At 33.4% G+C, this 27,116-nt stretch overlaps 13 protein-coding genes and 1 non-coding gene across 14 annotated transcripts, besides 1 other annotated feature; 8 read left to right on the top strand and 6 right to left on the bottom strand. All coding sequences in view use genetic code 12, as the record gives it.

The window, feature by feature from the left end:
• Positions 1-486: 486 nt before the first annotated feature.
• CAALFM_CR09070CA (uncharacterized protein) lies at positions 487-1,965 on the top strand (the record flags this gene model as incomplete). The annotated part of the gene is made up of 1 exon (XM_711345.1): positions 487-1,965. The coding sequence occupies one exon, from the start codon at positions 487-489 to the stop codon at positions 1,963-1,965; it is 1,479 nt and encodes a 492-aa protein (XP_716438.1).
• Positions 1,966-2,048: 83 nt separating this feature from the next.
• On the bottom strand, positions 2,049-2,786 carry CAALFM_CR09060WA (uncharacterized protein; the record flags this gene model as incomplete). Its single annotated transcript, XM_711344.1, has 1 exon — positions 2,049-2,786. The coding sequence occupies one exon, from the start codon at positions 2,784-2,786 to the stop codon at positions 2,049-2,051; it is 738 nt and encodes a 245-aa protein (XP_716437.1).
• Positions 2,787-3,934: 1,148 nt separating this feature from the next.
• Positions 3,935-5,695, top strand: CAALFM_CR09050CA (uncharacterized protein; the record flags this gene model as incomplete). The annotated part of the gene is made up of 1 exon (XM_705112.2): positions 3,935-5,695. One exon carries the CDS (start codon positions 3,935-3,937, stop codon positions 5,693-5,695), a length of 1,761 nt encoding a protein of 586 aa, XP_710204.2.
• A 383-nt stretch (positions 5,696-6,078) lies between these two features.
• Positions 6,079-6,903, bottom strand: CAALFM_CR09040WA (uncharacterized protein; the record flags this gene model as incomplete). The annotated part of the gene is made up of 1 exon (XM_711341.1): positions 6,079-6,903. The coding sequence occupies one exon, from the start codon at positions 6,901-6,903 to the stop codon at positions 6,079-6,081; it is 825 nt and encodes a 274-aa protein (XP_716434.1).
• A 1,987-nt stretch (positions 6,904-8,890) lies between these two features.
• On the top strand, positions 8,891-11,920 carry CHS2 (chitin synthase I; the record flags this gene model as incomplete). Its single annotated transcript, XM_711340.1, has 1 exon — positions 8,891-11,920. One exon carries the CDS (start codon positions 8,891-8,893, stop codon positions 11,918-11,920), a length of 3,030 nt encoding a protein of 1,009 aa, XP_716433.1.
• Positions 11,921-12,686: 766 nt separating this feature from the next.
• CAALFM_CR09010CA (putative cystathionine beta-lyase) lies at positions 12,687-13,838 on the top strand (the record flags this gene model as incomplete). The annotated part of the gene is made up of 1 exon (XM_711339.1): positions 12,687-13,838. The coding sequence occupies one exon, from the start codon at positions 12,687-12,689 to the stop codon at positions 13,836-13,838; it is 1,152 nt and encodes a 383-aa protein (XP_716432.1).
• Positions 13,839-14,082: 244 nt separating this feature from the next.
• Positions 14,083-14,553: a long terminal repeat ((eta-Rb) Solo copy of the long terminal repeat (LTR) associated with the transposon Tca11; about 470 bp long, 13 copies per genome).
• Positions 14,554-15,518: 965 nt separating this feature from the next.
• Positions 15,519-16,571, top strand: CAALFM_CR08990CA (uncharacterized protein; the record flags this gene model as incomplete). The annotated part of the gene is made up of 1 exon (XM_711338.1): positions 15,519-16,571. One exon carries the CDS (start codon positions 15,519-15,521, stop codon positions 16,569-16,571), a length of 1,053 nt encoding a protein of 350 aa, XP_716431.1.
• A 745-nt stretch (positions 16,572-17,316) lies between these two features.
• Positions 17,317-18,879, top strand: CAALFM_CR08980CA (uncharacterized protein; the record flags this gene model as incomplete). The annotated part of the gene is made up of 1 exon (XM_711337.2): positions 17,317-18,879. One exon carries the CDS (start codon positions 17,317-17,319, stop codon positions 18,877-18,879), a length of 1,563 nt encoding a protein of 520 aa, XP_716430.2.
• Positions 18,880-18,994: 115 nt separating this feature from the next.
• Positions 18,995-19,068, bottom strand: tM(CAU)4. Its single transcript has one exon. It is a non-coding gene; the product is annotated as a tRNA-Met (tRNA).
• Positions 19,069-19,804: 736 nt separating this feature from the next.
• Positions 19,805-21,877, top strand: MPS1 (serine/threonine/tyrosine protein kinase; the record flags this gene model as incomplete). Its single annotated transcript, XM_711335.1, has 1 exon — positions 19,805-21,877. One exon carries the CDS (start codon positions 19,805-19,807, stop codon positions 21,875-21,877), a length of 2,073 nt encoding a protein of 690 aa, XP_716428.1.
• Positions 21,878-21,932: 55 nt separating this feature from the next.
• On the bottom strand, positions 21,933-23,174 carry ARP2 (actin-related protein 2; the record flags this gene model as incomplete). Its single annotated transcript, XM_019475567.1, has 2 exons — positions 21,933-23,092; positions 23,159-23,174. 2 exons carry the CDS (start codon positions 23,172-23,174, stop codon positions 21,933-21,935), a joined length of 1,176 nt encoding a protein of 391 aa, XP_019331112.1.
• Positions 23,175-23,410: 236 nt separating this feature from the next.
• On the bottom strand, positions 23,411-24,418 carry CAALFM_CR08940WA (tRNA 1-methyladenosine methyltransferase subunit; the record flags this gene model as incomplete). Its single annotated transcript, XM_711333.1, has 1 exon — positions 23,411-24,418. The coding sequence occupies one exon, from the start codon at positions 24,416-24,418 to the stop codon at positions 23,411-23,413; it is 1,008 nt and encodes a 335-aa protein (XP_716426.1).
• Positions 24,419-25,040: 622 nt separating this feature from the next.
• CAALFM_CR08930CA (uncharacterized protein) lies at positions 25,041-25,544 on the top strand (the record flags this gene model as incomplete). The annotated part of the gene is made up of 1 exon (XM_711332.1): positions 25,041-25,544. The coding sequence occupies one exon, from the start codon at positions 25,041-25,043 to the stop codon at positions 25,542-25,544; it is 504 nt and encodes a 167-aa protein (XP_716425.1).
• A 112-nt stretch (positions 25,545-25,656) lies between these two features.
• CAALFM_CR08920WA (uncharacterized protein) lies at positions 25,657-26,979 on the bottom strand (the record flags this gene model as incomplete). Its single annotated transcript, XM_711330.1, has 1 exon — positions 25,657-26,979. One exon carries the CDS (start codon positions 26,977-26,979, stop codon positions 25,657-25,659), a length of 1,323 nt encoding a protein of 440 aa, XP_716423.1.
• Between the last annotated feature and the right edge of the window lie 137 nt (positions 26,980-27,116).

The following is a 27,116-nucleotide window of genomic DNA, read 5'->3' as shown; positions in this document are numbered from 1 at the left end:
ATTTTTATATGAGATTTCAATTAATTATTCTATATCATTCATGAGTGGTGGTGGTTGCAGATCTTAAACGTTGACGATTGTGATGATGGTGGTGATACGGCTGCATGATTTATTACCGTTTTAGGATTTTTGGATACGCGATTGTAAATTATTATAATTCGTGAGTTGAGTTATTTTTTTTTTTTTACCTGTTGGCTTCAATTTCTTGACATGAAAGTTATGTCGACACAAAACACTTTGGAATAGAAGTTTGCCGAAATTCTCTTCCTCCTACTCCCTACTCCCTACTCCCTACTCCCTACTCTTGCTTCCCCTCCCTACTCTTGCTTCCCCTCCCTACTCTTACTCCCCCTCCCTACTCCATTCCACCAACCACTTATTTATTTGTTCATTGGAGAAAAAAAAAAAGACCTCACTACATTTATACTTTTTCTTTCTTTTTACTTCCTTCATTTTAATCAATCTATTCTCTTCAATTTTTCAATCATGAAGTATTTACTGTCATTGATAGGCTTGATATTGGTCCAATTGTCATTGGTATTGGCAGCATCCAATAGACGGTTCATATTAAACTACGAGTCCAATGGTGCATGCGTGGCTATTAATAATGTAACTCTGGAAACTCAATTAACATTTGATTTTCATAATGTTTGTCAAGCTACTATTCCATTAATTGTTTTCCAATATTTGGATTTTTTGAAATTTAAAAACCTTCCTAATTTTGATGATTTTGCTAATTATACTTATTTAAAAAATAAAAAATTCATTAAAACCGATCAGAAATCCAAACTGGTTAAATTTGATTTACAACTAGTCAATGGTGTTAAAACTTTCCCGGAAACTTTTTTTAATAAAACAATCACCCAAGACCAAATAGTTAAATACAATGTTTCTGAACCAGGGGTATATTGTATTTATCTTCCAATGTATTCATTCGATAAAAAACGTACTCATTTTACACCTTATTACACGTTTGTTACTGTGGAAAATGAAGGTATGAAGGAAAATGTTTTAACTGAAGTATCAACTCAAATCAATTCATTTATTATAGTTGCATCAGTAATTTTTATTTTGATTTATGTATATCCTATTTTACGTACGGGGAGACGTATATCGAAATTATCATCGGTTTCAAATCAATTATTCCAATTTTTACTCACTAATAATGTGTATTATTGTGGATATTTAATCTTATGGGCAATTTATTTTGTATTTCCTACAGATGCCATGTATTATTTTATTGTCAATTATTATGGTAGTTTCCTACAAGTTGTATTAAAGTATTGGTTAAGTTATATCACATTATCAGTTTATTTTGGATCAGGATATGCTAATTTACCAATTAATCCACCTCAATTTTTGTTGAAATTATACGTTGGTATAAATATTTTAGCCACTTTTATTTCATTTCAATTATTGAAAGATGCTTTAGGTGTCGAAGAAATCATTGTGAATTCAGAAAGTTATCAAATCATTGATAAATCGATTTTAGTCAATAAAGAATATAAAACAATGGTTACTACTTACATTTTGTATTGGGAAAAAATTGTCGTTACGGTTTTAGCATATACAAAATTGACTATTAGTGCTTTAGTTCATTTGGCTAGTTTTGGATATGGATTGAAACTTTATTGGAATTTGAAAAAGAGTAACAACAATAGAGTTACCAGACCATTATTACAATCAATCGTGTTACATTTGGTTTCTTGGCGTATATTTGGTAGGATTATCATTGCTAATTTCTATAGTGATATAAATTTGACGGGAGTGTTTGACGTTGGAGAAATGTTAAGTGTAATAGGTAATTTGATTGAATTGCAGGATTTGAAATTTACGGCATTACGTTTAGTTGAAGTCTTATTGCTTTGGTTTATCTGGAGTTTCAATAAACCACTTGATTTCAAAAAGACTAAAAGAGATGACAAGAAAAAAGAAAAGAAAAGAAAAGAAAGCAAGAACTATTGATATTGACGATCTTCTTTTAGATTGTCTATATAATCTATATGAAGGGTATTATTAAGTAGTAGTGGTGGTGATTAGTTGTGAAGTTATGCATATTTTTTTAACAATTTATCATTGATTTCAAAAACTCGATTTATAAATGATCCTTCTCCACAATTATGTTTATTCAAATTAAATTTTTCATAAATATCAACATATGACAATGGTACAGAAACAATTTTATTAACAACAATATATTTATTTAATAATGATAAAATTGCTGCTGAATATTCAATTTGTTGATCTTTAGAATTTATATAATAAAATGATTTACTATATTGTTTAAATCCATCATTTTTCATTTTCATATGAATTTCATCTCGTATGAAAAATGGATCTTGTTGATGATGAGTATTTTCTTGAACTTTAATAAAAATTGGTTTTGAAGTTTTACAATGAATGATTTTTCCTCTAGTGGTAATACTACTACTATTGTTTTGTTTCTTTTTTTGAATCATATCTAAATCTCGATCAAAACTATAAAACACACAAAAATCTTTAATTGTAACTTGATAATATTGATAAATTGCTTTTTCCAATTCTGATTCATTGATATATAAGAAAAACCCTGGTTCTAGAATTGATCGTAACTCAATTAATCCATTTTTATTTAATATAGCATAATTAGGTAAATAACAATCATGTTCTGTACTACCCAATCTTTGATTATTAGTTTTATTAATCCATTTATCAATATCATTAGTAGTTTGTACTTTGAAATATTGATATCTATTATTATGAGTTTTTAGTTTTTGGAACCTGTTGAAATAAAATATTCTTAGCATATATGTGTTTAGATTGATGAGGGGGAAGAGATAGAATGGAAAAAAGTGGAAGTCTTGTATTTCAAGGTGAAAGATTAATCTTTATATATATATATATATAGACTTCAAGAGAATAATCGTAGATATATATTATTTAAAAGAATCAGTCTACATTCCAATATGAAGCCCGAATTGACAATAGAAAAGAGAGAGAGAAAAATAATGATACAAAATATAATATATACTTTGGATTTTTGTACATGTTTGATAAAACCTCATTAATCATCATGTTGCATTTAATAATTTTAAAAACAAAAAAAGGAGGGAAGTAGGATAAACAAGGGATGATTAATTGAAAATTTAAAGCATTGCTTAGTAACCACCACTACCACTACCACTACCACTATATTTTTCAAAGTTTTTTGTCAAGAATCTTATCTTTTTTTTTTCCATAAAAGAAAAGAAACGAATAGATAAAAGAAACAAGATACATATCAGTGAGTGAAGAAAAACTTACTGAAAGTTGCAGGAACCAGCAAAGATCTGATCGTTTGCGTTTTTTCTTCTTCTGCTGATCTTTCTATTAGAGTTTAGTTTGTTAAATATGGTAATGTAAATACTCTTTTTCTTGTAGATCCTTGAAAAGTTATACACAAAAGATTTCTTCAACTGACTTACTAAGTATTAAAGTTAGTGTACTTCTGATACTAATGAATAACTTTGACGTCTCCAAATTTCAATGTAGCAAAATAAAACCTACTAATTTGAAGATAGCCATTGTTCTTTTATTCTTCAATAGGCTTTTTCTTTTTTTTTTTTTTTGTAACAGAATACAATAATGAAAACAATCAAAATTAAAGGGATTGATTAGTGAGTTGTGTTATAAAAATTTAGACGATAAAGTTAAAACATAAGTAGTAATGATGTTAAGAGGAGACATAATGCAAAATTCTTGATATATTGCATTTTGAATCAATTACGAGCCCCAGCCAAGTTACAACACAACACAAAGTTGCAAATTGGGGCAGAATAACGCAGTATGCATGCATTTTGAAAGATTGCATGATAACATCAAAAATGAGGCTTATTAAGTTTTCAAATGTATCTGGTATATATCCAAACATCTAGTGTTGTTTTCTTTTCCATCCTATAAGATTGTGTTTTGTTTGATGTATGAAGATGCAATTTGGTTTAAGAAACATACCAAGAAAATCTTACCCTACCAATCATCTTCTACCTCACGCCCGGTGGAAAATTCTCTCCTGGGAAACTTACGCGCAAAAATAAAAAAATGTAAACAATCCTTTGACCACACTCTTCTCCTATTCCTCTTCAATGTGCCACCTTACATGCCAAAAACAAAAGAAGTAAAGCAAGAAGTTGATGAAACTGCCATTCAAAATGCTATCCAAGATTTTAAAAGTGGGAAATTTAAAACAATTGCCGAAACAGCTCGGTTTTATGGTCTTGTTCCTAACACATTGAGGTTTCGTTATAATGGAGGATTACCAAGGAAATTAGCCCATACAAAAGAGCAACTCCTTTCTCCTGAGCAAGAAGATGAAATAGTTAACTGGATTGTTGATTCAGATGCAGATGGACATGGACGGAGTCGTAGTGACATAATCGCATTTGCTGAGCTTATGTTAGGTACTAGTGAATCTTCCCCTAAAATCCATGAGTCTTGGTACGATCGCTTCAAATCAAGACACGACGAGATCCATACAGTTGAAGGAAGGAGTATATCAAGTTTGAGAGCAAAAGCAGTTACGTATGAGGAGATACTAAAATATTATCGTGATTACGACCTGATTGTTAGACAACATAAAATTTCTCATGAGAACATATTTAATTACGATGAATCTAGGTTCATTATGGGTAAGGGTAAAAGTTCAAGAGTAGCTGTACCCAGCTACAAGAATAGAACCTATGTACAATCCACAGAGGGGAGGGATAGCTGTACTGTTATTGAGGCAATTAGTATGTCTGGAGAAGCTTTAGTTCCTGCTGTAATTTTTAAAGGAGGTTCCCTCAGAACTGGCTGGTTTAAGGATGATGCTCCAGACTGGTATTACACAGCATCTAAAAGGGGATTTACCACGAATTGGTTATCTTTGTGTTGATTGAAGGATATTTTTGTTCCCCAAGTAAAAGAAAAAACAAGTCAAGGAAAAGTCATGCTTATAATGGATGGGCATGGAAGCCACAAAACTGATGAGTTCAGGGAAACATGTGAGAAGAATAACATTATTCCTATGTACTTGCCTCCTCATTCCACGCATTTGTTGCAGCCATTGGACCTTGGTATATTTGGCCCAGTAAAATCTCGGTATAAAACAAAATTGTCAAAATTGGCCGGCATTCTAGAGGACACTCCAGTTCGGCAAAGGCTATTTATAATGAGGTACCATGAAGCAAGACAAGAAAAGCTAACAAAGGAGAGAATCATCAAATCTTGGGAAACGGCAGGATTAAATCCCTTCGACCCTGATAAAGTTTTGAAATCATCTCAACTCATAGTTAAACGAATCAATGACGAAATAGATCAAGCTGAAAAGGATAGAGAGCGTCGTGCTAAAGAACGTCTTAGGGAAAGCGAACCTTCCTTAGAGAAATTGACTAAAAGCCAAATGATTGAAAAATATACAAAAGATGTTAAAATGCTTAAATCCAGAATTTGTTTCCTAGAAGCAATGAACGCACGGTTACAATTTGATCTTAATATTGCTACAGCAGCTGCTCAGAACAAGAAACCAGAAGGAGTGAGCTCCGCTATACCAATGGATGAGAATAAGGGTTTTAAGCAGGTAATGGGTTACATCAAAGAAATCCGCAAAGACCCGAAAAAGAAAAGGAGAAGAAAGGCACTAGGGGATATTACGAATACTAGTAAGGGTTCCAATAGTTATACCAACTTTAGTGGCAGTTAAGTAGATAGTTGTAGAGTTAACCTACAATATAAGTGTTTTATTAGTCGTGTAAAGCTTTGAAAAAAAAATAAGTTTCCCAGGAGAGAATTTTCCACCGGGCGTGAGGTATTTTTGGTTTTAAAATAAAAAGTTAGCTAATACTTACATCTTATTGCTGAGTCGAACTAGTGGCAAATACCAAGCTGTTCAACAGGATACGATTGTAATAAAAATCACTACAAAACAAGATTTTTCCGAAACAAATCATTACATTATGGATTGTTTACACTAAATATTTAATAATTAAATTCAAAGACAAAAAGTTTTATACATTGATTTAATTAAACATACACACAGCAAGTAAGTAAAAACAAATCCAAAAACAGGTTGTATGGATTTTTTTTTTATAATGAACCTCGAGTATATTGATAACCAATTCTTCTTTGTTTATATTCTAATTTACTAGTCTCTAATGAATCAAGTAAACCTAAAGTACTAGATAAAACCGATAAAGTCATTTCATCAATAACTTGATTAGTTTTCTGTTCAATATCATTGGGGAAATTTTCTTTACAAAAATTATAAGCTTCTTGAGTAATATCAATAAATTCATCATTAGGATTTTGTAAATATCGAAGATAATAATATCTCATAAAATCTCTCATTAATTTAACATTTTTAGTACAATTAAGGACATTATGGACCACGGGATAAAAAAAAATTCCATAAGCATAAGTTATTGCTAAAGCATGATTCAATGAAGTTTTCGTCAAATTGGGGAATGTCTTGGTAAATGAGGCAAAATCATCTACTACAACACGTAATTTGGGATCGATTATGAGTTGTATTGATTCCACCAAGTTTGTAATACCAAACTTGCCATCACTTGTACTAATAACATAACCAATGATATCAACAACATCTTTTCTTTCTAATGTCCTGAATTTTAAATGTAAATATTGATATTCAAGACCATAGATGATTAATTCAAAATTGTTTTCAGTAATGGGTAATTCTTGAATCTTTTCACTGATGGCATTATACACGGCAATTTGATTTTTTAAAATGGTTGTTGTTGGTGATTGAACAATATATTCATAAGGAATGTATTTAGACCCTGTTTTCACCCTGGATACAATTGGTTCTTGGGTGATTTTTTCGAAAAGATCTTTGTTTAAATCAACAAATATTCGATGTAGTATGAATGTTTCAACTCTGTTGAACGACATGGCCAAATAAATAAAATTCCATTCTTAACTCAATCAGGGAGGAGGGGAGTTAGGTTATAATAATAATAGTAACAAATAACTAAAACTGGAAAAAAGTGGAAAATTAAAGCCAGTAAAGGCAATTTATAGATCTTTTTATACTTTTAATCCGATTCTTCTCTAAATGAAATGATACAAAATGCTAAATTTCTAAAATAAAAGATGGTCCAATAATATGATTAAACATATTTTTGATCAGGCACCAACCTGCAGTCAATCACAATCACAAACGCCTTTGACCAAAGTTGAATATACTTTTTTTTTTTCCATTAACACCGTTGAATCCTTGCTACGACTACGCTAAGTAGTATAAAAAGAAAAGAAGAACTTTGTTATAATTATATCAGTTCAACATTAAAGGCAATTTTTGATAATTATTTTCTTTTATAAATCGCTTTTGACTTTCGGGGGTAGGTTTTTGCTTTTTTTTCGATTTTTCCTTTTGAATAATATTTGTATAGTCATGACACATTAAAAACACTATAAGCAATGGATTTAATGATGTCATTATTATTATTATTGTCGTTTTTATACAGAATCACGGATCTCTTACTATATTTTTGGTACTATTGTGAGATGATCTTCAACATTGATGCAAATAACTGCAACAATAAGTTTGGTAGTGGTGAACAAAAAATGAAAAGAAAAGACTTAGTTATTTGGTTTCTTTCTAGTATGATCTTACTTTGTATATCTCAAATAATCGATTCTTTTAAATATGATCAAGGTATTGAAATGTTTAGTAATGTTTTGAGGTCTTTTGGTATATCATATATTTTTCAGTATTAACTAAACAACCATTTGTATTGATCGGTGGTGGAAACAAAAAAAAGTAGTAATGGGAAAGATAGTTTTCACACAAACAATGGTATTTGCAAAGTGTCATACATTGAGTACATCATTTGCTTCAACATCATGATTGTTAAATTGAGGTGATTCACATAGGTCTTTAGCCAATAAAGAAACACACAAAACTACTTGGTAGGCAAGGGTGGAGGAGGAGGAGGAGGGGGTGAGACAGTTAGTGAGAAGGCTGAGTGAAACAAAAAAAAACAACTGTTTAGTGGGCGTGTGTGCAGACCAATTTGTTTGAAAAAGTCGTGACAAACCCAAAAAAATCAATTTTAAATGATCTCTCTCTCTCTCCCTCCCACTAGACAACATCATTAACTGTGCCTACTTCTACTCACAACCACCATATTCATATATTGCTGCTAATTTTAGAAACAGGTTGATAATCAGATTCAACTCTTTAAATTATTTTGGTTGATAATTTGATTTCATCTTTTTCCCTATCAGTAGTCCTTAATCTCTTTCATAAGCTAAATTTCTCAACAATAGAATATAAAACAAAGGTTGTTACGGAGAAACAATGATGAATCGACAAATCAAGCAAAAAAGAGAAAGCCACTTGGACACGAAAACGAATGAAATAATTCTGATGTCGTTGTGTCGTGTATTCAAGACCAAATCGTAAACAACAAAATTTTACATCAAACCTAAAAAAAAAAATGTTAAGAAAGGACAAGAAAGAAAGAAATCGGCTTGGATTAAATTCTTCTTAGTCGTTGTTCGTTGATTTGATTTGATCACATTTAATTTTCCTAAAGTTTAACACAAGTGTTGAAACATTCTTTTAAAAATTGATTTAGCTAATTTAGTTTCAAATCTATTTTTACTTTCTATTTCTATTTCTATTCTCATTGTCATTGCCCCCTTTTTTTTTCATTTCACTTCACTTCATTTATTTATTATATTAATTGGTTTTATTTTCATTCATTGATTTGGAGTTGTTATTTTTTAATTTATTTTATTTCACATATTTTTGCCGTGTTTCAGAAATCGAATAGGTTAAACAAGGATTTCATTTTTATTCCCAACTACTTTCACTTTCACTTTCACTTTCAAGGTCAGGAGTGGTTTTTATATATACAACAACTAAACAAAAATGAGCTATAACAATCCCAACAACAGCAACAGCCATCTTCGTCCTCATGCTTACAACAACAGCCGTCGAGACGATTCAGATGGTGATGAACTGTCGATTGAATTTCTTAACCAAAGAAGCAACACTCCATTAACACAAGGAACTTATAATTATCATAATACTTCTACTAATTCACTTAATTTCCAACAACCAGAACCAATTTATCGTAATCAAACTCGTACATCTTTAAGTGATTCTTATTATGATCATCCCATATTTGACACTTCTCAAACACAGATCCAACCTCCACATGATAATCCATTCACTGAAAGTTATGAAATGACAGATACTTCATATCAAGGTAATGATCATCATTATCGTACTGGTCAACCTAATCATCTCATGAACCCCACTTATAACCAAGCTTTCATTCCTCATGTTTATGATGAAGAAGATAATGATGAACAAGAATATGATCAACGTATTCAGTATAATCAATTTCAAGGGGATCATTTTGATTTGGCAGCGATTAGTTATGCTGATGATGAAAGTCAAAGTCAGTTGGACTATGTCCCCACTGAACGTGTCATACCTGAAGGAGAGGAAGAAGAAGAGGAAGGTGAGACGAGTTTTGAAAAAGAACCTGGTAGTGAAACCATTTCTGGCCCATTTGGAGAAGAACGATCATTTGAAGAACCTCCTCCACAACAAGAAGTCCGTTCCAAGAAACTCACTCGAGCCACAGGTTTAAATGGACATTTAGTTTTGGATTGTCCTGTTGCTGATGAATTATTATCGAAATTCCCTGATTATAATCCTGCTGAAAAATCTGGTGGTTTATCAAGAGAATTTGCCTTTATGAGATATACAGCAGTAACTTGTGGACCATCAAATTTCTATCGAGATGCTTATATTTTACGACCAGTACATTATCCAATACCTCGACAAACGGAATTGATGATTGTTATCACCATGTATAATGAAGATGATATATTGTTAGGACGTACTTTGAAAGGTGTGTTTAAAAACATCAAATATTTGGAATCTAAAGCTCGTTCATCGACTTGGGGGAAAGATTCATGGAAGAAAATTGTTGTATGTATTGTCAGTGATGGTCGTACAAAGATTAATGAAAGAGCACAAGCATTATTGGCAGGGTTAGGTGTGTATCAAGAAGGGTTAGCTAAAAGTAGAGTTGATGATAAAAAAGTGCAAGCTCATATGTTTGAATATACTACCAGAGTGGGTATTTCAAAAGTTACTGATGATGTAGTTAAATTGACTACAGAAAAAGTTGTCCCCGTACAAATGTTATTTTGTTTAAAAGAAACAAATGCTAAAAAAATCAATTCTCATCGTTGGTGTTTCCAAGCCATTGGACAAGTTTTAGATCCAAAAATCGTGGTGTTATTGGATTGTGGTACTCAACCATCAGGAAGATCATTATATGAATTATGGAAAGAATTTGATCGTGATCATCGTGTTGCTGGTGCTTGTGGAGAAATTACTACATCATTGAAAAAACGTCAAATGATTACTAATCCATTGGTGTATGGACAAAATTTTGAATATAAAATATCTAACATTTTAGATAAACCCACTGAATCATCATTTGGATTTATTTCGGTGTTACCCGGGGCATTTTCAGCGTATAGATTTATTGCATTACAAAATGATATTAATGGGGTTGGTCCATTAGAAAAATATTTTAAAGGGGAGTTTTTACACAGTAGTGGAGAACTTGATCCAAATGATGATGAATTTCAAATGAAACATTTAATGTTGAAAGAAGAGGCAGGGATATTTACTTCGAATATGTATTTGGCTGAAGATCGTATTTTATGTTTCGAATTAGTTGCTAAAAGGGGTTGTAATTGGTTATTACGATATTGTAAATCAGCAAGAGCTGAAACCGATGTTCCTGAAGGATTAGCTGAATTTATATTACAAAGAAGACGTTGGCTTAATGGTTCTTTCTTTGCTGCTATATATTCGTTAGTTCATTTTTATAAAGTATGGACAAGTTCTCATTCATTTGGTAGAAAAATTTTCTTACACATTGAATTTTTTTATCAATTAATTAATCTTATTGTGTCTTGGTTTTCCATTGGTTCATATTTTTTGGTGTTTAGGATATTGACAACTTCTTTAGGAGATAAGGCTTTGGGTTTTGCTCCGGGTAAGATTTTATCGGTGATATTTCTTTGGTTATATCTTGCATCTATTGTAACTACATTTGTTTTAAGTTTTGGTAATAAACCTAAAGGTACAGAAAAATTTTATGTCACGATTGTTATTTTCTTTGCCATATTGATGGCATATATGATATTTGCTGCTATTTTCATGGCTGTACATTCTATTCAAGATATTTATCGATCAGGAACAAGAATAACCGTTTCATTATTTTTCCAAAATTCAGAATTTAGAGATTTGGTGGTGGCAACTTCATCAACTTATGCATTATATTTCCTTGCATCATTTTTATATTTTGAACCTTGGCATATGTTTACATCTTTTGTTCAATATATTTTGCTTTCACCATCTTATGTCAATGTCCTTAATATTTATGCATTTTGTAATATTGATGATATTTCCTGGGGTACTAAAGGTGAAGTTGGTGGTAAATCATTGGGTGAAGCTAAATTAAGAGAAGATGGTACATTCGATGTTAGTGTTCCTATTTCCAAAGAACAAATCAATCAATCTTATCTTGATCAATTGGAAAAAATTAGAGATCCAGCACCTCCAGAAGAGAAAGTGCTTGTTACTAATACCGAAGATTATTATGCTTTCATTAGATCCATGACAGTTTTGGTATGGATGTTTACAAATTTTGTTGTCATTGCCTTGGTTTTAGAAACTGGTGGATTTAATCAATTTGTTGAAGCCACCGATTTGGCCAACTTGAAGAGTAATCGTGCTGCAGTATTTTTGACGGTGATTTTATGGACAGTGGCATTTATGGCATTATTTAGATTTATTGGTTGTATTTATTATTTGATCACTAGATTGGGTAGAGAAATTAAGGCAAGTGAACATGCCACTAAATAGAATGATATTTTTAGATATATATAATTATATTTATATTTATATTTGTATATTGAGAAATTGTATTTTGTTGTTATAGTTTAGAAGAAATGAGATTAGAGTCCTGTAGTATAAGAGATTCACAAAGTATTGCCCATACTATTCTTTTGAGAATATACTATTCATAGAATGCCAATAATCTTTACTTCTTGTTAATTGTATTTGTTGAAGAAAAACTCAGATCACTACTGTATATGGGTATGTTTCTAGCTATCTAGTAAAACGGTAAAGTAATACATCATCAACTGATGTTGTTATGGTCAATTGTAACACAAAAGAATATCAAAGGTATAACGGCGACTCGACTCGGTGTTTGTTCACGGGAATATGTCAAGAACTTTATAATAAAGGTTTCTGAGGTATTCAGAAATATTGGAGAAAAGAGGATGGAACAATACACATAAAAGAAAATAGATACATACTTGATTCATTACATTAATTATGATGTTCATATTAATAATTAACTCTGTTGAGTTGTTGTTGTTGAATATCCCGGATGTGCGTAAATCCATTGTGTGGCGTTGAAAAGAAATTAGTCCTACTTCTTCTTCTTCCCCTGTTCAGGACTTCAACATAAATGAGTAATTTATCCCGATAGGAGCAATCGTTCATTTTTTCGTTCTCAAATTATATATAAACCCTTTTCCTTTTCTCTTTTTTCCTTTATCTCTTTTCCCTTTATCTCTTTTCCCTTTTCCCTTTTTCTTTCCCCACTGTAACCCTTTCAATAATGACTCGCTTGGCAACTGACTCTATCCATGGTGGTGATCATCTTAAACGTGTGATTGATGTAATCAACCCAATTCATATCTCAACAACATACAGTTATTCTAACAATCCTGATGAATTAGTACCTGGTGGATTAACTGATCCTAACACTTTGGTTTATTCACGTGAAAACCATCCTAATGCCGCTCAAATAGAAGCCATTATTGAAAAAATTACTGGATATCCAGCAGTCATTTATAATTCTGGATTGGGTGCGTTTAATGGATTAATCACTTATGTTAATCCTAAGACTATGGCATTTGGCCAAATTTATCATGGTGTTCATGGAATTGCCGATATTTGGACAAGAAATTTTGGATTAAAACAAATTGGTATCGATGATAATTTTGATGGAGTATTACAAAAGGGAGATTTGGTTCATTTAGAAACCCCAGTTAACCCTTATGGTACCAATTTGGATATTCTGAAATATGCTGAAAGAGCTCATGCTCAAGGTGCATTATTATCAGTTGATGCCACATTTGCTCCTCCTCCATTGATGAATCCTTTTGATTTTGGTGCTGATATTGTTATGCATTCGGCTACTAAATTTTTCGGTGGTCATAGTGATTTACTAGCAGGGATTTTATTGGTCAAATCTCAAGAAATTAAAAATAAATTATTATTGGATAGATTAGTGTTGGGAACAAACATTGGTAATTTGGAAAGTGCTTTATTGATGAGAAGTTTGAGGACTTTTGAATTACGTATTAGAAGACAATCAGCCACAGCAGAATTTATTGTTAAATATATTGCTGAAAATAAGGATAAATTCCCTGATTTAGAAACAATTTATCATGGGTCATTACAAGACGATGAATATATCAAGAAACAAATGCCAATTGGTCAAAGTCCTGTGTTTTCAATTGAGTTGGTTTCTGAAGATAAAGCAAAAAGATTACCTTCTAAATTGAAATTGTTTCATCATGCTACTAGTTTGGGTGGTACTGAAAGTTTGATTGAATGGAGAGCTATGAGTGATGATCATATTAGTAAGAAATTATTGCGAGTTTCAATTGGGTTAGAAGACCCAAGAGATTTATTGGCAGATTTTGTTCATGGATTAGGTGGTGATGATGATTTAGTCAAACAGATTGAAAATTTGGAAATTTAAATATTATAGAAAGACTTAGAATAGAATATAAAAGAACGGTACTAATCAAGATACTCAACAAGACTACTCTGATCTTTCAATTGGCTCCTTCGTGAGGTTTGATAACGTAACAACTAACTAATTTGATTGTTGCAAATATGATACTTTCATTTTGTAAGCCAACTCTAAATCTACTCATTACTTCAAATGATAGTATGCCTCTTAGCCTGTTGGTGTTTAAGTAAACTATTTGTGATTTGGCTAGTGTCACGACGTAGCAAATCTCAGTGCGTACGTTCAGCAGTTAATTTAAGATAATTTATAATATAGTAATTTTTTATGAGATTTCCATTAGTATTCAATTCCTCTGACTCAGGTTGAACCATTATTCATGAATGGTTACACATTTAACTCCTTTTACCAGTGATAATATTCACCTTAAATGCTCTCAAGTATATAGTACTTTCATTTCTCTAATTAAACCTAAATAATATAAAATAATTCTTTTTCTTCTTCTAAATATTTCTCTTAAATAAAGTAGTTTATGTGCAAAATTGAACGGATGTGTGTCCACCAATTCTTATTACACTTACTTTAAGTTTCTGTTACCCTAAAATGTCGTAGGCAATTACTTGCAGTCATTGTGCATCATTTGTAAGATGTTGAGTAATTGTCTAGATGTCGCACTTGACCTGATCAGCCTGTATTCGCGGTAATGTTGGCTGAGTGTGTGACAGCTAGTTAGACTGCATACAAACGAAGTTCGTAAAGTTCAAAAAAAATAAATTGTTTTAGGGCATTACGTAATTGATCAGCCATTTATTTTCGTTTAAAACATTACCTTTGTGGTACGTGGTATCTCCGAGCTGTATACTGTCAATATCGATAGCAAAGAAGAAAAAACACGGATGATGATTACTATTGCGCCTCCTAGTTAATCATATGGCTGTTGCACATTTACATTGAATGACATTGAAATTACACGTCTGTATGTATATTTTGAACTATCGAACGAGGTTGATTGCTAATCAAAAATTATCATCATCGATATTGCCAAGAAGTTCAATTTAGTAGTCGCCAATCATTAGTTTTATTTGACCAATGAATACGTCCCAATTAAGAGTGCTACTACATTCTAATATTAATCAACTTCGTATTATTCCGCTCCCAGCTATGTACAATACCACACATTATACTTGAAGATTACATTTTGTAGATAGACGAATATATCTTGCTTTGTTCTTATATAATAATATTTGAATTTGTGGGGTTTTGATCTGTTGTAGATGCTCATAACTATCAATCAATTATTGCATTGCCTCAATTCGTGTTTTAATTTGTGTAGATACTGAAAAAAAAAAGTATGGAGCGAAAAATCCTGACCTTATTTTATGCACGGCGCTACTAATTTTAGACCCACCCGCACACGGACACAAAGGACAATAATAATAACAACAATCAATAAATCAATCATCAATAAATTAATCAATTTAAAGTAATCTAGCAAAACTATTTTAACCCTCCAAGAAAAAATTAAGAAAAAAAAAAATAACAAACTACTATAAATAGTCCTTGAATTATCCCCCCCTTCAACTGATTCTCAATTTTTTATTCTTTTTTATAATTTTATCAAGTATTACAGTTTATTTTTTCCTTATTCTTTATTCTTATTAATTAAACTACTTAACATTCTCAATTACAATGCAAGCTCAATCAAATCATTCCACTGATTCTTTTGATCCTGATACTTATAAAAAGTCCCAAGCAGCAATTACCGATCAACCAACTCACAAACCAGAGATGGTGTTGAACAATTTTGCCAGAAGTTATGAGCAACCTCCAATGACTGGTTATCAAAGTTTTATAGCCGGGTTGGGTTCAATGTTTGGTACCTGTGGGTTATTTTGTTGTCTTTGTCGAAACCCATATCAAGAAGTTGAACAAGGTGAAGTTGGTCTTATCCAAACATTTGGTGCATTGACACGTACAGTTGAACCAGGTTTATCATATGTCAACACTTGGTCTGAGAAATTGACTCGAGTCTCCATCAAAATCAATATTAGGGAAATCCCAGCTCAAAAATGTTTTACAAAGGATAATGTTAGTATCACTATAACTTCAGTTGTCTATTATAATATAATTGATCCCATGAAAGCCATATTTGATATTGATAACATCCATCAAGCCATTATTGAAAGAACTCAAACAACATTGAGAGATGTGATTGGGGGTAGAATATTACAAGATGTTGTTGAAAAACGTGAAGAAGTGGCTGAATCTATCGAATTGATAATTTCTAAAACGGCTGCTGACTGGGGTGTAAATGTTGAAAGTATTTTGATTAAGGACTTGACATTACCTGATAAAGTACAAGCTTCATTATCCATGGCCACTGAAGCTAAAAGAATTGGTGAGGCCAAAATTATTAGTGCCAAAGCTGAACTTGAAAGTTCCAAGATCATTAGAAAGGCCAGTGATATTTTGGCATCTAAAGCAGCTATGCAAATCCGTTATTTGGATACTATGCAAGCAGTGTCTAAGAATGCTGGAACTAAAGTTATTTTCATGCCTTCAGCTGATCAAGTTGAAAGAATTGCGATGTCTAACATGCAAGACCAACCTCCTTCAGGTAAGGGTAAGCCTTTAGATTTAGAAGAAGATAAGGATTGGGTAGGTACTCCACAAAGTATTGGTATTAACAATAATAGGCATATCAGTGAGACAGTTGCATTGCAAGAAGCCATGAGAGTATGATGGTAAGTCGAATATTAATGGTTTCTTAGTTGTTATCCCCATCTCCAACTGGGTTGGATATTTGATCTTTTGTGGACCCCTGTCCCCCCCCCCCTTATTAATTTATTTTTTTCTTAGTATGTAAAGCTGTTTATACTTTAATCTAATTCATTATAATTTCCTAATAACTCATTTTCTCTGTGTTGTGACAAATACGCAAATTATATGTTTTTGGTTGACCTTATTTATGACCAGCTAAATTTGTGATACTCTTGACCCAATTTAAATAGTACTCGAAGTGGTGATGGAGGTTGGGAGAAGGTTAACGTGTCTGCATTCTTAGGCACTACAGATAGCTTATAAAATTCAATTTGGAAAAGGTTGATAATAATAAACTGATCTAGGTTTATAAGTACATTCAATAAAATATGTCGTGCTGTTTCAAAATAAGGGTTTCATTGTTCATTTGCTCGTATGAGATACTTTATTACTAAGAATATAATACATATAAAGAGAAAAAATTGAAACAATTCGGAGTGAAAGGAATACTAAAAAACGAAAAAAACAAAGCGTGAAAACAAAGAAAGACGCACTTAATTTCTCTTGAACAGCAAAAAATACTAAAATCGACAAAAATTAACGATAAAGCAAAATTTGATTATTGTTTTATCTTTTTTTTTTTTTTGGACCTTTTCCTAACAACACCACCATTCTATTATACCTTAGCCTTTGGATTATTCAGCACATCACTGCATCAACAGCTATCATGAATGGATACAACTGGCAAAATGGGAATCTTCACAGTAATAATAACTCACCCACTCCCTTGAACTTTCGTAGCATACAGCATCTTTATCCTGATCAATTTAAAAATAATTCTGCGGATCAGTTGAATCCACACAATTATACCCCCATGGAAGTACATAGTGACAATAATAGCTATGATAACATATCCCTGTTAAGAGACTTGGAAGATGGTATTCCATTATCGTTAACTGCCCAAGAATTAACATTACAAGAATCCAAAACATATATGAGGTGGTATAGTGATATACTAGCCAGAACAAATTCACGAACAATTTCTATTCACGATGTCTATAATTTTTTAAACAATTTCAAGATTCCAGAGAAGATCAAGGAAATAATCAACAAGATATTTTTCAAAATATTGCATTCTATCAATATCGGGGAGTTTTTTGCATTATTAAGATTAATCAGTCATACTTTGCAAGGAGAAACACCACTGAGGTCCTTGATTAAAATCAAAGCACCAGTACCTACACCGCCGTCAATCTTATCAAAAAAAAGGCTACAAGAAGAAGAGGAAACAGACCAAAACCAAGAGCCTCAGCAACCGTTGGATATTGATGGATTCACACAGTTTTTGTTGACAGGTGAAAGACCTTCAAGTAACAAACGATCGAAAAAATCAAAATCAGTAAAGTTTTCCGATGAAGTAGATGTTCATGATGCTTCGTTAATAAGTCCAGCACAATCCCCTCTACTAGTTGATCAACTGCAACTGCTGCAACAACAACAACAACAATTAGATTATCTGTTACCTATGGATAAATTACTACAACAAATGAAAAAGCCTGATGAGGAGGAGAAAGAAGTGCTTAAAGACATGGAGTCACAAATGAACCATTTTCAAAACTTGAATGCTGTTGATACAATGAGTGTTGGTGGCACACCATACTTGCAACCCAATATGACTGGACCTGCTCAAATGGCAAGATTGTTTAGTCCTTCGCCGGAACCGTTGAGACCGAATGTAACGGGTCCTGCGGATATGGCTAGAATGTTTGCTCCATCGAAGGATTCTCAAACTACTACCACTACCAATAATAATAGTAATGATTTTAATGATTTCATCACTAATGACAATTCTTATAATAATAGTCTTGAACATAATTCTGCACCACTGCCACCACAACCAAAAGTTTCACTTTCTGCTTTTACAAGTCAGATGACTGGGCAAACCATGGAAAACACCATTCAAAATAGTGGATCTTCTCTGTTGGCCCCGATCCCTCCACCATCAAGACATAGATCAGCGTCATCACCATTACCAAATAAACCTGTTCCTCCTCCACCGCCACCCAGGAGAAGGATTCCAGCTCCACCACTCCCAATTCGAACTTCACCTCTGAATACTACAGAAATATTTTCAAATACTCAAACATCAGCACCACCACTACCACCGAAAATTGCCGTTAATGGCAACATGTATTCAACAAATAACGATTCCACGGCAAATATTTTGGATGACTTGAAAGCACTACAAGAGGAGGTGGATAAAATACGAGATTTAACAGGAGGGTTTTAAATAGAAAATAGATACATAGTATACATAATTATTCAAAATATGTAGATAATAGTAAAAAAAAAATTATTTATGATTAAAATGTCTAAAAAAATAAAAAGAATGCAAAAAAAATAATTGCTTCGGGCGAGGGTCGAACTCGCGACCTTAAGATTATGAGACTTACGCTTTAACCAACTAAGCCACCGAAGCAATTACTTGTCCAGGTTTCAGTCTATTTGTTATAGGTAATGGTAGTGTATCTCAAGTTCGCTCTGAATGTGATGATAATTCCTTTACTATTATGCCATTATAGTAAGTGTATCGTGGTTTTCCTTTTCCAAAAAGATTACCAAGCTGATTCTATAGTTTCGAGCATGATTTTTCTTTTATATATCACTTTGTATGTGTCTAACTTTACAAAACAGAAATGTAAATTATTTCAACTTAAATTGGTTAAAATTTTCATTTTAAAAAAAAAAACCCCCATCAATTTCACAATAAAACTTAGGGCATTCTTGCTACTTCAACTGATATTTAGGATAAAGTCTTGAAATATGTTATTAAGTATCTATTTAAACACATTTAATAACCCTGTAATGTATAGAATTAATTCAAGAACAAACAACAAAGAGTTTAATAGCACTGTGTGGTAGCAAACCGTTTTGAAATTATTTTGAAGCGCGTCGGTACTTTGTTTTTCTTTTCCTTTTTCACTTTTCCCATTTTGGTCTTATTATTTTTTTTCTCTTTTTTTTGTTTACAAATGAGAAAATAAAAAAAAAACCTAGTGAGCACACACATACTCACAACATTGAAACTATCACAACTCTTCTTCTTTAATAATCATTTCCGTTCTTCTGATTTGTACATACCCACTCCAGTTATAACATCAGTTCATTTGTTTGTGGACTATATTATATATTCTAGATACTGATTGGATTTGACGATGCCACATGATTTATTATCACATGTGGCGACGAGTTTTTCCCTGCATCGGTCGTCACCATCAAGCAACAATTCAACCAAACGACGTTTAGCATTAGAGGACGACCCAACAGTTCTACCCCCGGCATTAAGCTCATATAGCATACAGTGTTTGAATGAAAGAACCAAAACTTCTACACTACCATCTCAAATAACAGGAAAGTATGAGTTAGATTTCCCAGATTCCTCCAGTAAAAGAGACAATACATTACGAAACAAACTAGCTGCACATTTTACAAACGAATCAACCCGATCTCGTGAAATATCTAATTCATTTACAAATTTGTCTGAAGATAGATCAAGTATAAATACTGCAGCGACAACAACACCAGGCAGCAAAACATTTGAAGACTTGCGTAGTAAACGGAAAAGAAGGTTCGGCAAACTGTTGGGACCCCCCAAAAGAGGTACTGACTTTGTTCAAGAAAGCACACCAATTGGAGACGAACTATCACCTAAAATTGAAAGCAAGTTTAACATTACACCGCAACACAAACTGTTGAGTGAAATAATACCAAAGGCCCCGTCGTTAGAAAGATTCTCCCCTCTTTTGAAGAAAAACCATTCATCCATAGATGCTGAGGATACCATTACAAAACGAATCGAAGCAAGACGACGAGAGCAAATGGAACAAGAGTTTGTGAAAAAAGAAAAGGAAAACGAATTGGCCGAATTGAAAATAAAAAAACTTGAACAAATAGCAGCACTACAGTCTCCTTACGAAGAACATAAATCTAAAGAGTTCCAAGAACCCAAACAAAGTCGTATGCCACTCCGTGAAATACCTGTCAACAGTGCTGTTGATGTTTTCCGCAAACCAAAAGCCCCTAAATCTGCTATATCCCCCTCACCTAATGTGCAAAGCAATTCCATGATACCCCCGGCACAACCAGTATTTAGAAATACGTTACAAGACTTTCCAAAACCTCCCCAACAACCTCAAGCCAGTAGCCAAAATCAGCAACAAGTATTGCCCTCTGCACCTATACCACCCAAAGCTCATTACGATAGACCCCAGCATTCTGGAAATAAACGAGCATTAATAATAAATGATAAACTGTACGAGAAGTTGGAACTTATAGGAAAAGGAGGATCATCTAAAGTATACCGAGTGAGATCCCTCAATAACAATTGTGTCTATGCTCTCAAAAAAGTTGAACTTGGTCAATTCGAAGATGTGAGTGGATTCAAAGGGGAAATTGATTTACTTACAAAGCTAAAGTCATGTGAAAGAGTAGTGACTTTGGTTGATTATGCCACCACTGAAAGTTCGCTTTATCTTATAATGGAAAAAGGTGATCTTGATTTAGCCGAGGTTCTTCAATATAGATTGAAATTGGATGCTCCGTTGGATTTGAACTTTGTTAAATATCACACAATTGAAATGTTTAAATGCATAAAAGATGTTCACGATGCTGGCATTGTACATAGTGATTTGAAACCAGCGAATTTTTTGTTTGTTAGGGGCATGTTGAAAATCATAGACTTTGGTATTGCTAATGCTGTACCTGACCACACCATAAATGTTTACAGAGAGAACCAGATTGGTACACCCAATTACATGGCACCCGAAGCCATTTGCGAATCAAATTATACCTCAGCAAGAATTTGGAAGGTAGGCAAGCCTTCGGATATATGGTCAATCGGGTGTATTTTGTATCAATTCATATACGGGAAGGCACCTTTTGCTGGATATTCTGGCAATCAAAAATTGATGGCTATAACTAATCCGCATATAAAGATTTCCTTCCCCAGTAGTGGCATTGGAAATACCCCGGTGCCTGTTAGTGCTATCGAATTGATGAAAAACTGTTTACACCGTGACCCAAACGATAGATGGACAATTGAACAATGTCTAACTTGTGACTTTCTACTGCCAAAAATAGTTAGCGAGAATTTTATTCGGGAAGTTGTTCACCAATCTATAAACTACGGTTATAATAGTAGGATTTCGGGTGACGGTATGACAAGTGATAGATATGATGCTTTGGTTGACTCTGTAATGAAACAAATACAAAACTTAAACTACAGCTAGTGTATAAAATATTTATATCTATGTTAATGAAAATACAAAATCATATATGTAAACCTTATCTAGGTCCTAACTTTTCCAACACTCTTGGTCCTTGTTCTTCCCATTCTTGTTTTGAGATCCACATATGATCCTTATCAGCCATGATATTGGCTAACACTGCACCTCCAATGAAAACCATATGTTTTCGTCTTGGTGGATCCTCAATTCTCACCTTAAATTTATCCAATCTAGAAGCATCACCCTGCAACACTCTAGTTAGCCACAATTGTTTTAATTCCTTTTCCAATCTTGAAGGTAAGCCGGGGTACATGGAAGAACCTCCGGATAAGACAATTGCTTTGTATAATGATGATCTAATATCCACATCTGCAGATTGAATAGTATTAAAAAGGGTTTCTCCAACACCAGGTTGCTCGACATCGACCAAATGTGGTTGGAATAAACATTCTGGGGCTTCGAATCTCTCAGATCCAACTTTTATGACTCTACCATCTGGCAATTCATAGCTTTCCACAAGAGTTGTAGTTTCACGAGCCAATTTAGCATCAAATCCCAAATCGTAGGACACATAACATAATTTTTCTTTGATTTGACGAACAGTCTCAAAATCGGCTGTTCTGTTAAAAGCATAACCACGACGAAACAACAAGTTGATCAAATGTCTAGTAACATCTCTCCCGGCAACATCCAATCTTTTCGTCAAATGATTTAACACAACCGATTCGTAAACTGGCACAATATGAGTCACACCATCACCAGAGTCCACAACAACACCAGAACTCAAACCTTGTGCATACAATGCCAAAACTGCTTGAATGGCCACATAAACACCATCAAATCCGTATTTTTCAAACATGACTTGGCACATCATTTCTCGGTTCTTTAATGGGTTCATAGGTGGTTCTGTTAACAAGATTTTTTGACCTTGAGGATTGATTTTCATCCTTTCATAAAATGCATAGTCCCATAAGTGTTCCATATCTTCCCAGTTTTTAATTATACCGTTTTCCATTGGATAATTGATTTGCAATAAAGATCTGACTTGACTAGCTTCAGACCCACACATTATATCTTTGATTTCAACATCTGATGGGACTAGTATGTTTCGTTCCTCAGCTCGTAAAATTGGTCGTCCTACCATGGAAGGAAATGTATGATCAGGAAAGTTGGTTCCTGCTCTACCAATCTTGACAAAACCAGTACCTTGATCAAGCACTACAAATTGATGCTGTTAGTAACCATGCCATCAAAGATGAGGATGCATTGCTAATTTATACATACCAATTGGAGTAGACATGATATAGATATATTAATTGCTTTACTATGAATGTGTCAACACAGCAAAAAAAGATACTAGTGTCCAACCCAGCTTTCACTTTTCTATTTTCTCTTGCTGGTTTTCTCGGTGAGTGGAAACGAAACAAAAAGGAGTGGAAGGCGAAGTTGAGAAATCAACAAAAAATAACAGTTTACTTACAAGAGTTGGTAAATACACTACTAGATAATATGTATATTAATATATCCTAACTATATCTATTGTTTAGGAATCTTACAAGCAAACGTCAAGTATGAAGTGTGACTCTTGATTTCAGATTCAGATTTTGTAGCATTAAGCCATGTATAATTTTCGTCCCCTTCTTTGACTTTAGTGCTTTTCTTTGGCGTTTTGTATCCATTATCGGTCTTTTGCAACTTTGCTGGTGGCTCTTCGGAAGGTCCCTTTTTCATTACTTCCAATCCTGTCTTGCGTCCATTTTGAATTTCTCTAATTCTTTGTACTGCATCAGCTACTGACCTAACCATTTCTTTTCTTGCACTCCAACGTTTAGCCGCCACTTCAACTATTTCAATCTCAGTCCAACCATTTTCCTCTAATGCACGTACAGTTCTATCCACTTGTTCTATACAGGGGGAGAAACAACATATTCCAGCTGCTTTGCTTGTAGAGATCACTGAATCAAGATGAGGTATGGCATCCCATGGTGATGGCAAGTCTAAAAATACAACATCCCCTTCAATAGATTCATTATCAATGCTGAAACCATCGTTACATACGTCACGATGAGTGATGGTGGTGTTGTCCAATTTATGTTCTTCTAATTCCTTTTTTGCCTCTAAGTATCTTGGCTCGTGGAACTCATATGTGAATACTTTGCCCAGTAATGTAACGGTTCTTGCAAATGAGTGAGTGAAAGATGCAGAACCAGTTCCTGCTTCAATCACTCGGGATCCTGGCTTCACATTCAAACGCTGTATAATGTATGATGAGTCGGGTGAATACACTATCTGGGTTCTATGAGGTAATGATAATGTCCATAATTCTGGTGTTGGATGCAATAAGTGAATAAATCCGTATCCTTTGGCCCCAGGCATTTGTTCTCCATACTTCATCCCAATCATTTTATCATGCTCAAAATGACCATATCTGGTATTAAAAATTTCACCTTTCTTAACATTTATTGGCTTGATTGTAGATCTACTGATATATGCAAGCACTAGATCACCCTCTTCTATGTAATTCTTGTACTGAAAAAATGACATTTTGGTTTATAAAGTTTGAATGTAAGATCTCATCTTGAGTCAGATTTTTCATTTTTCTATTTCATTTTTTTTTGTAGTTGATACTCTTAGGTTATTCTTTCTTCTTTTTTTTTTTGGTTTGTTTGCACCTCTTCGATGCTTTAGCAGAATTATTTTTGGCACAATTCGTGTATCCAAATTTCATGAATTTGCCTTAATAGTAGCATATTTGATCAAGCAAACGAAAATGCAAATCCGATTAAAACAATTGTTGTCACTTAAATTCACTGACCGATGTAGTTGTTTATATGACAAGTAATAATCAGCATCAAGCAAACAAATATTCTTATCGTGCATTTGTTTACTACAGCTAATAGAATAACCATCAATAGTTAAACCTATCACATACTACAATGTTTTTGGTGAATAATCGGTATAGCAAAAACTACAGTTGTGTTTATTCATTCCAAATATGCCGTAACGGTTAGTATAACACTTTAAGACTACAATAGCCTGGTCGTGCAATTATATCAAATCTATAACCACTAAGTCAACAAAAAAATTCCATCAAGCAAGACAAAAAAATCAAAAAAAAAACCACACAACAGAAACACCCAACGATAGGAAATAACTACATATTTTAATGTCAAGTGTATCATCCCAATCAGAACAGTCTCGAGCATCAGATCCATTATTCCAAAATGTGGAGGATTTGTATTTGGAAAGTTATGCATTTACCACAGCAGCTGCGATAGTTGGTTCAGTGGATAGAAAGATATTTGTTTTATTGAAAGACGGTAGGAATCTTTTTGGTATATTAAGAACATTTGATCAATTTGCCAATCTTGTATTACAAGACACTTTGGAAAGAATATATTTGGGAGAGGAAGGTGAGGCCCCTACCCGTTTTTCTGAGACTTATCGTGGTGTGTTTATGGTGAGAGGTGAGAACGTTGTTATGTTAGGAGAAATGGATATTGATACAGAAGACGACCATTTAGAGAAATTAGAGCAAGTGCCATTTGAGGTGGCGCAACGTGAGTTGAAAGAACAACAAGCAAAAAAGATCAGAGAACAAAAAGTAAAGACAAAGCAGTTATTACAAAAAGGTTTGATTAATGATTTTCATATAACAGATTTGTATTAATGTATATCAACGATAATGAGCGTTTTTTTTTTCAAGGCTTTTTTTTTGTTTTTTCTACATGGAAACACATGTGTATGATACTACCACATTCTTGGAATAGCAGTTCTCTTACTTATAATTTGCTACGTTGAGTTTCCATGTTGGCGAAAAAGTCGTCAACTTTTGCAAACTTTTTAGCTTCATTTCTAGCCAATTGGGCCAAATGAGCTTCATCAGGTCCATCAGCTATTCTCAATGTTCTGTTATGAGCATACATTCTGGCCAACTCGGTATCTTGTGACATACCCTCAGCACCATAAACTTGAATACCCCAATCGAGAATATCAGAGATAGTTCTCGGGGTCTCAATCTTAGCCATAGCAATTTCCTTTTGTGCTTCTTTGGCATTGGAAATATCAATTTTGTGAGCAGCATTCAACACCAACAATAAACATCTTTCAATGTCGATTTTGCTTTGTCCGTATCTGGATAAGAATCCTTCCCTCTGGTTCATAGGTTTACCAAAAATCAATCTGTGATTTGCTCTGTGAGCAATTCTCAATAATGCAAATTCACCAGCACCAATAGCTCTCATACAATGGTGGATTCTACCTGGACCCAATCTGGATTGAATCAACTCAAATCCTCTACCAACACCAGCCATAACAACATTAGGCATTTCATCGGCAGGAACTTCGTAATCTTGAAATTGAATCTCACAATGTCCATGAGGAGCATCATCAAAACCAATGACCTGCAATGGTCTGATCAATTTGGCTTTTCCAGTAGCCAAAGCCTTTTTGGCATCGATGATCAAAACTGTGTGGTTTTGATATGGATTTTGCTTGTTGTTGTCTGTCTTGCACATCACCAACCAGACGGAACATCTTGGATCTCCTGCACCTGAAGCAAACCATTTGACACCATTGAGCACGTAATTTCCATTCGAATTCTTGACAGCACTTGTAGAAATATTGAGAGCATTAGATGATGAAACACCTTTTTCTGTCATCAAGAATGCTGATCTAATTTCCCCATTTAACAAGGGTTTCAAGTATCTATCTTTCTGATAAGTGGTTCCATATTTGGCAAACAATTCCATATTACCGGTATCTGGAGCAGCTGTGTTGGTAGCCTCTGGTGCTGTGTATGAACGACCCAAGTATCTGGCCATCAATCCATACTCTAAGTTTGTATATTGTGGACCTTCCTTATAATGCTTTGACAAAAACATGTTCCATAAACCAAGTTCCTTGGCTTTCTTCTTCAATGTCTCAATGACAGGAGGAACACTCTTCCATCTTTCTGATGGGATGTCTGAAAGTTGTTCAAAATAAATTTGATCGGCTGGAAGACAATAATCGTTAACGAAATCTTTGGTTTTCTGGATGGCTTCGAGACCACGAGGAGAAACCTTTTCAAGGAAAACAGCAGGAATGTCTTCTTTAACTGACATGATGTGAAATATCGATATTGATTGATGATGAAGTGAATAAATTAAAAGAGAAAAAATAATTGAAAATTGGATCGATCAATGATTATTATTTCGGTATTTATAGTTGAGATTTAAGGAGTTCAATTTCTATATCCCCA

This window comes from Candida albicans, chromosome R, assembly GCF_000182965.3.
Source record: "Candida albicans SC5314 chromosome R, complete sequence".
Lineage (NCBI taxonomy): Eukaryota > Fungi > Ascomycota > Pichiomycetes > Serinales > Debaryomycetaceae > Candida > Candida albicans.
This window is presented reverse-complemented; position numbering and strand designations above follow the sequence as displayed.